At 42.9% G+C, this 12459-nt stretch overlaps 4 protein-coding genes across 4 annotated transcripts; all 4 read left to right on the forward strand.

The window, feature by feature from the left end:
• Positions 1-84: 84 nt before the first annotated feature.
• J3D65DRAFT_679937 (uncharacterized protein) lies at positions 85-2334 on the forward strand (the record flags this gene model as incomplete). The annotated part of the gene is made up of 2 exons (XM_066803700.1): positions 85-429; positions 487-2334. The coding sequence occupies 2 exons, from the start codon at positions 85-87 to the stop codon at positions 2332-2334; spliced, it is 2193 nt and encodes a 730-aa protein (XP_066651776.1).
• Positions 2335-3061: 727 nt separating this feature from the next.
• On the forward strand, positions 3062-4186 carry J3D65DRAFT_685417 (uncharacterized protein; the record flags this gene model as incomplete). The annotated part of the gene is made up of 2 exons (XM_066803811.1): positions 3062-3160; positions 3230-4186. Coding segments are annotated over 2 exons (1056 nt in total), but the record flags the coding sequence as incomplete, so codon positions are not given.
• Positions 4187-4962: 776 nt separating this feature from the next.
• On the forward strand, positions 4963-5936 carry J3D65DRAFT_685419 (uncharacterized protein; the record flags this gene model as incomplete). The annotated part of the gene is made up of 3 exons (XM_066803812.1): positions 4963-4994; positions 5057-5393; positions 5444-5936. The coding sequence occupies 3 exons, from the start codon at positions 4963-4965 to the stop codon at positions 5714-5716; spliced, it is 642 nt and encodes a 213-aa protein (XP_066651778.1). The 3' UTR covers positions 5717-5936.
• Positions 5937-10283: 4347 nt separating this feature from the next.
• Positions 10284-12153, forward strand: J3D65DRAFT_661366 (uncharacterized protein; the record flags this gene model as incomplete). The annotated part of the gene is made up of 6 exons (XM_066802600.1): positions 10284-10310; positions 10370-10441; positions 10486-10500; positions 10733-10770; positions 10850-11640; positions 11687-12153. The coding sequence occupies 6 exons, from the start codon at positions 10284-10286 to the stop codon at positions 12151-12153; spliced, it is 1410 nt and encodes a 469-aa protein (XP_066651779.1).
• Between the last annotated feature and the right edge of the window lie 306 nt (positions 12154-12459).

Below are 12459 nucleotides of genomic sequence, written 5' to 3' on the forward strand. Positions count from 1 at the left end.
CTCAACAGCTCTACTCCAGGCAAATCAGCTGTGCTCTCATTTTCTCAGTCTCTTCAAATTTCTTGCCTTCATATCCGCACGACCATGGAAGACGAGTCCGCCAAGAACGTCGATACTGATCTGGCTGCCGATACAAATGATGGAGTCATCAAGCTTCCCGGCATCTTTCGACTACCGCGAGAGCTCCGAGACATCATCTATGGCTACATCATCGATCTCGACCTCAGTCGAGGATTCTGGGGAGATTATGACGGACTGTCTCTAAGCCTCGAGGACTTGGACGGAGGGGAGAGCAGGCTGGAAATGAAAGACATTCACAAGGCACTTTCGGTCGTGTATACCTGCAGACAGCTCCAAGAGGAAGTTCAGCATCTCCTATTCGATCGCTGCAAGGTCGACATATGTTTCAAAAGGAACAGTTCCAGGCCTGTTAGTTTTCTGTGGCCTCTATCGCTATGGAGCACTCCAGCGTGCTAACGGCAATAGATAAAAGACTTCCATCCTTTTCCATTTAACCTACTCCACCTGTGTCGCGACTTACGAGTTACGATAACAGTACGTCATCAACGGATGCCCGGCCAATTCCGCGGTGCCCGAAACAAACCCATTGAGGAGCCGTTTTCCATCGTACATGACGGGACCTCCCACCGAAAGGCAACGCTCGTGCGGTCAGCGTTTAGAAGTCAAGCTACCCCAGACGCCGACCGGGTGGAAGACGGCGCTCAAGATGCTCAAACTCCACGGCTTTGGTCAGCCGTCGTTGCACCCTCTCGCCCTCCGCCTTCGACTCGTCAAGTCCGGGACTACGACCTCCAAGAGCTGTATCCCCACAGGCTTTGGTCGGATTCGTTCCCACCTTTCGAAAACACCCCATGCGACTGGCGCTGCGTCCAACTGTTCCGAAACCTGTCCGAGCGTCATCGCTTGAGGCGGCTGGAGGTCGAATTCGTCGGTCTGGGCCACGCGAGAGAAGTCGCCAGGTTCGTGCACTGGGATCTGAGGATGGGGCCCAAATACCGGCTTCCCCTGCTCACGAGGTCTGATTATGGCGCCCATCCGTACATCGAACTCATTTCCGGACTCCGAAAGGTTCCTCGAGTGCAGTTTCTCTACGAGATACCCTACGATGATGATCAAGGGACCTGCGACTACGATTGCCTCCTAATGGAAAACTACTTGAGGCGCCAAGTCGAAGACACGGACGAGGCGCGTTCGTTGGTCGACTTTGCCGCACAGGGCGAGGGCGACTTCGATGACATTTATCCAGCCTTGCCCCAGTCAACAGCGACGGGAGTGGAGCCGATCAGATTCGAGTCCGTCACCCCGCTCGACTTGAGGAGCGACGAATTGTTGCTGTTCAAGTGCCCGAATCGCCGGTTTCGCCTGTTCGACGACCACAACATCTTGATCCCGCCGCCCTTGCGGGAGAATACCTACGATGCTCCTGACGTGCTCCCGTGGATCATGCGCGGCCGAGGGTATGACGCTGGAGACACGGACGTCTCGGAGGATTCCGACGCCTCTAGCAGTGGGCTTGGCGGCGATGATGATCTGGGAGACTCTGAAGAAGGCTCTGAACATCCTGCGCACTCCGATGGCTGGGAGCCTCCTGAACCTGAGATCCCCGAGGGTTCTGGTGGCGATGCGCTGGGAGGACTTGGCTCAGAAGGTCACGTTGAGGTCTTGGAAGGACATGATGATCAAGATACTGCCCAAGCGCCGGGGGAGTCCGGCGACGAGGAAAGCTCCGGAATCTTGCAGGTGTTTGATTCGCCGGACGAAGAAGACGCTCCACACGGCAGTCCCTTCTCGCTGGGACTCTTTCCTGTCGAATGGTTTGACTCGCCAGACGAAGAAGACGTTCAATACAGTAGTCCTCCGTCGCTGGAACTCTTTCCCATTGAGTGGTTTGACTCGCCGGACGACGAAGTCATTCCGCACGTCAGTCCTTTCTCGCTCGAATTCTTTCCTGCCGAATGGCTTGACTCGCCTGACGAAGAAGACGCTCAACACGGCAGTCCTCCCTCGCTGGAACTCTTTCCTGTCGAATGTTTTGACTCGCCTGACCTGCCAGAGATGTACGACTCGGATTCATCGAGCGACCAGGAGAGCGACTATGAGGAATACATCCCCAGATACTGCCTTGAGATGGGACGCCGGAGAGCGGGATACTCCTGGGTGTTCGACGACTTGGACGATCCCGAGGGTGGAGAGGGACCTTTAGAATCGGCTGCGCTGATGGAGCCTGCAAAGCCTGAAACCGAGTCCCTTCTTGCGGAAATCGGTGTCTCCCCAGAATGGCTTCAAACCAGTTTGCTCCCCGTAGCTCTCTAGCCCTCGAGTAGGTCGGCAATGGGAAGCGTTTCGGCGACTTTTGGAGCAGACATTTCCGGGATTTTCTGTTTTTCCAAGACTTTGAAGGATTTTCATTCCTTGTATGCTCGTTTTTGACTCCTGATGAAACCAAGAGGTAATTACACGCGTTTGATGCATTTTCCCGATGGTGGTGTCTCGTCAGGGGTAAGGGGTAAGCAGCAAAGGTCGTCGGAACCGCTGCAAAATACCTCAGCACTCTTGAAAAGGCTCTTTTAGTTGGTTGGTGGATCCTCTGTGTTGGATGAGAAGCTTTGTTGCTGGATTGTTCCAAATTTAGTCCGGTGTTGGCTAAGCCAACACCAACAGGCTTTTGGCAACCCATCGCGGGAGAGCGCCTCGCGTTTCCGCGTTCGAGAATGTGTTTTATTGTAGCGCCGGTACCTTACAGACATCCTTCATCTGCTCTCTCTGTCCAAGGCTTTCTCGCTCTCGAATGCTCCCAGTCTCCAACACGCCGATAAACGACACTTGCACTCAGGCAGATGGAGCCCCTGAGCCAGTCAACACGCCCGACAAAGTTCCTCTCTTTGGTCTTCCACGCGAGCTCCGGGATGCGATCTGCCATTACTTGCTCCCTGCCGATGAAGTGGTCTTTGCAAAGTACAAAGGTCTAACAGTCAGGATGTGGCTTCTTCACGAAGAACCGCTATATGACAGAAGATATCACAGAAAATTCGATTTTTCAATCGTCGTCACTTGCAGGCAGCTGCGCGCAGAAGTACAAGATCATATCTTCAGAAACTTCTTAGTCGAATTGGACTTTGGATGCGAGCCTGTCAGGCGCGTAAGTGCAGCATGTTCTGTAGCATCACTTATCGGGGGAAGATGTTTCGGAGGCTAAAGAATTCAACAGAGGGGCCCAACATGTCCACTCGACTTTCGTTTATCTCGTCGACTGGAAGTATCTCTCCCGATATATCGTGAGCAAAAGTACGAGTTTCTCGGGGCTGTGCGAAAGCCATCAGTAGAGCCATACTCCATGAAACATGACTGGCTTTCCCCGGAAGAGGCAACACTTAGACGCTCGGAATTCTTCAGTCTGGGGGCAGCAGGCTCTGGCCGAGCCCAAAAGCGCGACATCCAACATGGACAGCCTAAAGACCTTTGGTCGAGAGTGGTCTCGCCCTCTCAGGACTCTTCGGACGCAATCAAGGTGCGAGGATATGATTTGCAAGAGCACAATGCAAGGTACATCTGGACGGCGTCCGGCTATATCCGCCACCCTTCCGTGCCCCTATACAAAGACCCTCGCCACCAGCCTTCGTTCGCAATGTTCAAGAGGATGGCCACAGATGGTCATTACCTGCAGTATCTAAAGGTCAATTTCGAGGCGATGGAATGTGGTCAGCACTGTCTGGGGAGGTCCTGGTTCCGGTGTGAAGATTTTCAGATTACCAGATCCGACTACGGCACCTCCCCATACCTCCGTCTTCTTTCACGGCTTGGTCGCACTGTTCCGAAGGTGCGCATCGATTTGTGGGTGGGCAGGCTGGACGACTACCAAAAGTCGCGAAGATTCGATCAAACGCTGATGAAAAACTGGCTGCGGCGCCGGATTGAGGATTCGGATGAAGCGAGAGCGTTGCAAGATTTCCCGGGGTGCGACAGAATGTCGTACGACGAATGCTTCCCAAGGCTCTCCGATGCGGCTGCCGAGCAAGAGGAGCCTCTCCTGGAAGCTTCTGCACTTGTGTTGCCGCTTTGTTTTGAAGACATGGGCTTGACGATTGAGGAATTCCATGACCCACGGTTGCGTCTTGTCGATGACTCCAACATACTTTGCCCATTTGAGCGTTTGTCACGGGAGTGATTGCTGTGCTGTGGTGACGCTGAGAGTTCCTATGAAGGTGTTGGCAACAGTGGACTTTTTTGAGAGCCAGGACTCTTTTTCGAATTTGATTTCGGCGGAGATGAAATTAAACCTCATGAAGCGGCTTCAGGAGCATTCGCATGTTGGTGTCTCCAGGAATTTGCCGTTGGAAAAACCTCAAGAGCGCGCTCTGGGAGAATTCGTGCGATTGACGTTTTCATGACTTTGCCGTTTGGCTGCGGGAAGCGTCTTGATGGTTGGACATCCCAGACACGGCTCTGCCAAACGCAAATGAGTAAAGCAACTCATCACTGGCATATATAAGTGCGAGGAATGGCCAGTTCCAAAGGGATTCCGCACAGAATCCAAGCTGAGGTGAAGTGAAGTGAAACCAGCCCTGTCTTGACCGCCTTACCAACAACAGATCATGGCGCCAGCTTTGACGTATAGCCTTATAATGCTGCGGCATGTGAATCGATGGGAACTCCCTTTGGGCGGCCTCATCACGTGCACGCGCACCCACCTACCGGCACCATACCGTGCGGCACTTGCTCGAGTCTGCCTCTATATTATCCTCCCACCCTCTCCACACCATCCTTCCACCTCACACCTCTCGAGTTCGACCTCAACAACGAGCCAACCTGGGGCTTCCACCTACATCGACCTTGCCTTCAGCCACTGACCTCACCGTCCTCCCTGTCGCGCTCGGACCGAACAAGATCACGGTCGACATCTCTCACTGTCGCTCAGTGAGCGGTCAAATGAGCTCTTGCGCCATGACGACCGACGCTGGTGCTGGTGGTGACAAGTAAGTGTACTGAACGGCTGGACGCTCCGATGCTCACGCTAATATCCTCACTCAACCCGTAGCGCAATGTCTGCACCTGATCCATCCGGGCTCCAGCTCCCCATCCAGGCCGCAATCTTCCTCAGGGCACCCCGAGAAGTCCGCGACATGATCTACGACCATGTCATCGACGATGAGTACACCGCATGTGGATATTGGAGTCTTCCAGATGGCAGGATGCGGGAGTGCGACATTTCGTATCTAGGTTTGCACCATGAAGAATATCAGCCGAGACCAGGACCCACGGAACGCTTGCCAGCACTGGCCACAACATGCACGCAGATTCGCGTTGAACTTCTCGAGACCTTGTATCGGACCACTCGTTTCAGCCTGGAGGCATCAATGGACCATTGCTTTGATGTGAGCTTTTCCTCACTTGGACCAACGAATAGAGACTGACTGAACATTAGGACACCTGTACTCAGCTTGAATTGCGAGTTGGTAGACCTTTCATCGACATTGGTCAAGTCTGCCATCTTGACATGGAATTGGGTGTCTGCGGAGTTGCATCTCTTCGCCACATCGCCCAAGCCAAGCCTTTCTTGAAGGACCCCTTCTCTATTCGATACAGGCAACCCCACGGGAAACTTTCGGACGCCGCTTTGATTCGATCTGATGACAGCCTGTTGGTGGTCCTATGTAACAATACTAAGCAGTCTCCCGTCGCGTCGTCTCAGCTATAGTTTGCCTAGATAACTGTAGCTTATCTGGATAATGACTTACTACTTTAGTTAAGATGTACTTATCTGTTAGCTTTGCGCGTCTTAATAAGTTTAGGACTTATTAGTAGTTAGTACTAGCTACTGCTCCTCCTGGTAGTTTTAGTAGTATATAGATAGCTCTTAGAGTAGCCTTAAATGGAGTCTTTAGTTCTCTTATCTTACTTTATTAGGTTATAAGCCCTTATATTATATATATAAATTACTTATCTAGCTTATTTTGGTATTGTACTGTAACACCATCTATATAATTATTACTAATAGTTATTTTATTATTTTGTTATTTTATCCCTTATTATCTTATATAATTCCTACTCTTTAGTAAATTTATTAGTATTATCTATCTCTATAACTCTAAGTAATATACTAATAGTTATTACCTTTACTATAACTTTACCTTCCCTTCCTCCCTTATTATCTAGTAGTTTAGGCTTTACTGCTGCCTTATCTTCTATACTAGCTAAGTAGGCTAAGGCTAAAGAAGAGGTAGACCTAACTATAAATAATAGTAAGTTTAGTATCCCTTTAAAGAATATCTAGCTACTTAAAGGCCCTGCTAACTAGGTAACCTTTAAGATAATAGTTAAGATGAGGCTTAGTCTATTCTATTATGCCTATCTACTTAAGGATGAGCTAAAAAATGCTACTAATTATAAGAAGGATGCGTATATTATCTGCTAGTTTATAATAATTATTATGCTTCCTATTATAATAGCACTATAGGGGTATACTAGTTTAGCTTACTCTATATAGTAGAAGCTTTATAATATATATAATACTAAGGGTATCCTCTTTAAGGCTAATATTATTAAGGACTTCATCTTCTATTAATATAGTAATTTTATAATAGTAAAGGAATTCTATAATACCCTATATAAATAAAGGTAAGCCTGTATTAGCTATATCTAATAGTAAGTTAAGGACTAGATTCTCTATGTTCTACTTCTAGAAAACTTATAGGATAATATTCCTATCTAGTATATAACTTAGTATATAAATTAGTATAATAAGAAGGAGATGCCTAAGTTTAAGGATCTCTTCTATACTATAACTAATAAGATTAAATATACTAGTAAGAATAGTACTATAGCTCTTACTATTTATACTAGTTAGTAGTCTACTAAGTAGTCTAAGTCTAACCATGCCACCTATAATTACTATAGAAAGAAGGGGTATATTAAGGCTAAGTATAGCTATCTTTACCTTAAATACCGTCCCACCTATTAGAAGCCAGTATTAGGGGTATTCTATATACTAGATAATTAAGTCTCTAAACTACTAATAGTAGTAATAGTAATAATAATATTAATAACTAACCCTCTAGTATAAGGCGCGAACTACTTTACCACCCTATACCTATATCTAGCTTTAATAAAGGATGAATAGATTATTAACACTAGGGCTAATACCTACTATATACTAAATTTAACTAAGCTAATAAACTACTTATAGTTCGCGCAGCTAGTCTAGGTATATAGTTTAGGTATAGTAATAGCTATTAGCTATAGTAACGCCGTACTCTACTATCCTATAAATAGTATAGTTAACACTCTTATAATAGAGGGTATTCTATATATTCTAGTACTAATAGTTAGTCTTATCTTAGCTTTAAAACTTAAGTAGAAGGGACTATACCTAGATCAGCTTACCTCTATATTATAAATATAAAACTATAGAATGGCTATTATAGCTTACCCTAATAGTTTAGGGGTAAATATTCTAATAGTTATTAATAATAATTATATAGTATAAGTATTTACTATAGCAACTCCTCCTGTAGTGATATATAAGATATGGCACTAGTAATTAGGGTATATCTATACTAGTACACTTAATAAGCTCTAGTACTAGGGATAACTTATTATTACTAGTAACTAAGACTTCTATTATAAATCCTACTATATAGCTAAGTCCTACTAGATGGTATTATATAAACTAATACCTTAAGTAGACGCACCCTTTAGATACATCTATATTAATATATTTAGACTACTTATAGTTAGCTATAATAGCTGCTATTAGGGGGTGGTATTTATAGATAACTACTTATATCTATAATACTTATTAGTTATAAAGACTAAGGGCGACACCTTTAATAGCATTTAAAACTTTAGTAAATAGACTAAAACCTAGTTCTAATATAAGATCTAAGCTCTCTAAATAGATAATAGTATAGAGTTTAGCGGCTAAAAGCTGCTAGTATAGGTAAAGATAGAGGGTATTAAGGTTAAAAAGATGGCACTATACTTATCTAAGTAAAATAGTATTAGTAAGTCATCTATATACCTTATTACTAGTATGGCCCGCTCTATAAGTATCGCGTTAAATACACCTTAATTATTATAGATAGAAGCCTATTAATATATAGTATATCTTCTTAACTATCTTCCTACTTGCGCACTTAATAGCAAGATACTAGTTAATATTTTTAATAATGCTATTAGTAGGTATAAGGATATCTAGTTACTAGTACCAGTCTTTAGTATTACTATATATGCTTATATCCTGGCTGAGAAGCGTCTTAAGAGCGCTAAATTTAATATAAGAGTAGAGAAAGGATAGTTTATTAGCTATAACTATAAGTATATCTTCTAGGTATATCTCCCTTAAATAAACTAGGTTATTTATACTTAGGATGTATATTTTAGACCTCCTTAGTAGCTAGACTTAATAGCTACTATAAATAATATAGAAGATAGAAAAGTTAAGAATAGTAATAATAAGATGCTTATTATATATCTTATATTAAAAATAGTTTAAGATGCTCTTAAAGGTAATACTAAAGTAATCTATAATGTAGTAGAATAAGCAATTAAAGTGGTAGAGAGGTCTAATATGGGTAGTATAGATATTAGTAGTAGAGGTAAGGAGGACGCGTTTATAGATATTATACTATTAGTAGATAAAATAGATTAGATTAATATCTCTCTAGCTAATAAACACACTAGATCTAATAATTTAGTACTTACTAACCTAACTTTAACCCTACTACCGCCCTTACTATCTCTATTACCTACACCTACTCTACTACTAATAGCACCATCATGATACCCTTAGTAGATTCGCACTAAGATACAATTCTTTAATAAGAAATACAGTTTAGATAATACTCAACCTCCTTAACTATCTACTTACTACATGCGCGCCTTTACTACTATAGAAAATACTACTTATTACTAATAAGACACCATCCCTACTAATAAGGTTCCGCCTTACTTATAGTATAAGGCCCTTATAGGGCTAAAATCCATCTATTAGAGACCCTCTATAGATAAGTAGATATAGGAGTTAACTAATACTAGCACCTTTAAAGAGACTAACTACCTATTAGATAGCTCTTAGGTACTACTACTATAATAGGTCTAGGTCTATAAGCTTAATAAGCTAGGTAAGAAGGTTATCTATAAGAGCTATATTATAGTTTTAGGTAATCTTTAATATAAGGGATTTAATATATCTAAAGTATTATTACTAGTTATTATATTTCCTACTTTTATACTATTTTTAGTAATTAACATCTATTATTACCTATTTTATAAGTAAGGGGATATTAAGATAGCCTTCCTTAATATACTACTAAAAGACCTGGTCTATACCTATATACCTCCTAGATACCAGGTCCTATAATAAGTTTAGCATCTCTAAAGAGCCTTATATAGCTTATACTAGTTACTACTTACTTAGTTTTAGTACCTCTATAATTTCTTATACCACCTAGGTTTCTACTCTCTCCCTTTAGAACCCTATATTATAAGATACCAGGATGAGCTTATATTTATCCTTATCTATATTAATAATCTCTATATTACTACTAAAACTAAGTCTAAAGTTAATAAAATTATCTTACTACTTAATACTAAGTTCTACTTTAAAGATATAGGCTAACTATATTACTTCCTTAGTCTTTATATTAATTAATATATAAATAGCATAATTATACTATCCTAAGGTAGATATATTTAAAACGTTCTTATATAGTTTAGTATAAGTAATGCTGCGCGCATCCTTATACTAATAGATTCCTATAAATTACGCGCATATAATAGTAAGAATAACCTAGACTATTAATAGCTTTATAGTAAGATTGTTAGCTTACTTATATAGTATATAATAAGATGCTACCTAGCTATTCTTTTCCCTACTACTTATCTCTTATAATACACCCACAACCTATTAAATAAATACCTTACTACTACTTACTAAGTCCTTTAATACTTATAGGGTATATATAATTATAGAATTATTTTATACTCTAGTAATAATAGTACTCTTAGCTTGTAAATCTATATAGATACTACTTTTACTAATAATCTAGATACTTATTAGTCCTTATTAGGCTATGTTATTATGGCTTTAGGTGGTTTACTATATATAAAGAGTAGGAGATAGAAGCTTATTAGTATATCTATAATAGAAGCTGAGTTTATTAACCTTACTCCTACTATTAAATAAGCTATCTAGATGACTCAAGTTCTTGCTAAAATAGGTTATAAGGGCCCTGATACTTAACTAATCTAGCTCTATAATAATAATGAGAACGCCATCTAATTTACTAATAGTATAGAGTTTAATGCTGCTATAAAATATATTAATCTGTACTACTAGTATGTTAAGTAGGTAGTTATAGATAGAACTATAACCGTCTCTTATATCTCTACTAATAAGATGATTACAGACGGGCTTACTAAAGTATTAGTAATAGTTAAGTACTGCTACTTTTATAACCTTATTAGGTATGGACTAATGTAGTAAGTTTTCTATTTAGTTAATATAACTACTTATATATCTACTCTACTATAACTGTCTCTTTTCTTATCCTGGGGGGTGTATTAGTGGTCCTATATAATAATACTAAGTAGTCTCCTATTGTGTTATCTTAGCTGCAGTTTGCCTGGATAACTATAGCTTATCTAGATGATAACTTACTGCTTTAGTTGAGATGTACTTATCTATTAGCTTTATATATCTTAATAAGTTTAGGACTTATTAGTAGTTGGTACTGGCTACTGCTCCCCCTGGTGGTTTTAGTAGTATATAGATAGCTCTTAGAGTAGCCTTAAATGGAGTCTTTAGTTCTCTCATCTTACTTCGTCACAGCCTTACTCCCACACCATATTTCGACCTGAAAAACTACGGCTTCTATTCGGACGTCCAAGTTGCAGAGCTTCTTGAAAAAGAGACCTATTGGGCCTTTCCGACTGCTCAAAATTCTCTCTACGGTAAACAGCTGGACGAATTTTTCGCTTACCTTAGCGCCCGCGGGAATCTGAAGTCACTCAATGTCAGGATCCTTACCTTGGGGCACAAGCCAGACTACTTCAAGTGGGATGAGACCTCAGGCGTCACTGCATTCTTGCGTCCCTTCAAATACGTGCGTGGACTCCAGAATGCCACCATCAAGTTTCCAAACTGGCGAGATCCGAGCACCCATGAAGCCGAAGTTCAGCAATTCTATCAAGAAGATGCGCACATAGTCGAGAAGTGGATGACTTCCGTTCATGGAGACTGCCAGCAACATCCAGACATCATCTGCGCTTGCAAGACTTGCTTTCCCTCTCTGCCCGGCACTCAGGCTGGACGCCGCAACGCGGAGACAAATTCGAGCCATGAAGAGCACGATTCGGGTGGAAACACGCAACTGCGGATCAACGAGGTTGAGGCGGCCAAGGCACGCCTCGAAGCTGGCGAGGCAGTCCAGGACGGAGCGAATTGGTGGACGACTGAATTTCCAATTTGGGGCGGCGATGAGTGGGCACATGGACCCCGCGAATACTACATTGGCCTGCAGAACACTCCACACAAGAGGCAGTACAAAGAGCTTTGTGAAGAATTTGGCAAGATCTGGGCCGTGGAGTGGTGGACCGAGGACGGCTTCGGCATTGGGGATGGTGAGGGGTACTGATGGACTTCTCTCTTACACCGCACTTCCACCAGATGTTCCTTTTCATTGGAGTAGGCCTTGGACCTTTGGTCGGGCTGAGATTCATTTCCAGCACGCACTTCAAATGCGGAAGATTGCCGAAGGCGTTGCTCGAAAAGTTTCCTTCTCATCGGTTCTGTTTTTGCTACACGGTCATCGTTTGCGAGCATACAGCCTGATTCACGGCTCGCCAGCAGATCAGTGGCTGCTTCAAGAAGAAGGCAAGGAAGTACAGGGTCTCACGGAGTTGGGTTGGTCTTCTCTTTTGCTTTTTTCTCTTCTCCTCTCTTGGTTTAAGACTGGATTATCCACGACAGTCAGTTCGCGAGGGAAAAATGGCGGCAGTTTCATAGTGATAGAGTTAGATTTGGGTTTACAATGGGAAGTCTGGTTTGTGAATTATTCCCCCGTAAATGTCCTTCTTTTAGGTCTTGGTTCGCCCAAGCCAGTGATGCTTTTCCCCCTGTCATTCAGAGCTTGAATGCTCCAAATGTCCTTGATACCCCCGGGTGACTCCATCAATACCGTGGAATAACGGTGACGCCAAGCGTCCTCTGGTTGGATGCACAGATTTGGCGCTCGGAAAACTTCATCATCTGTTACAGGGTCACAGTCGACTGCTAGAGTGCGAGATTCTCGTTCTTCTTCCAGCATTTTGGCGCCTGTATTCTACCTATGTCTCTTTCGAGTCGAAAGGAGAACGTCTCGGGGCCTTGTCTTTCGTATCGTACCCCCCCTTTTTTTTTCGGCCGTACAGCTCTCATTCAGAAAAACGTCTCATAGGCCA

The sequence above is a fragment of the Phyllosticta citribraziliensis genome (genome assembly GCF_038025025.1).
Source record: "Phyllosticta citribraziliensis strain CPC 17464 chromosome Unknown J3D65scaffold_11, whole genome shotgun sequence".
NCBI classification, from domain to species: Eukaryota; Fungi; Ascomycota; class Dothideomycetes; order Botryosphaeriales; family Phyllostictaceae; genus Phyllosticta; species Phyllosticta citribraziliensis.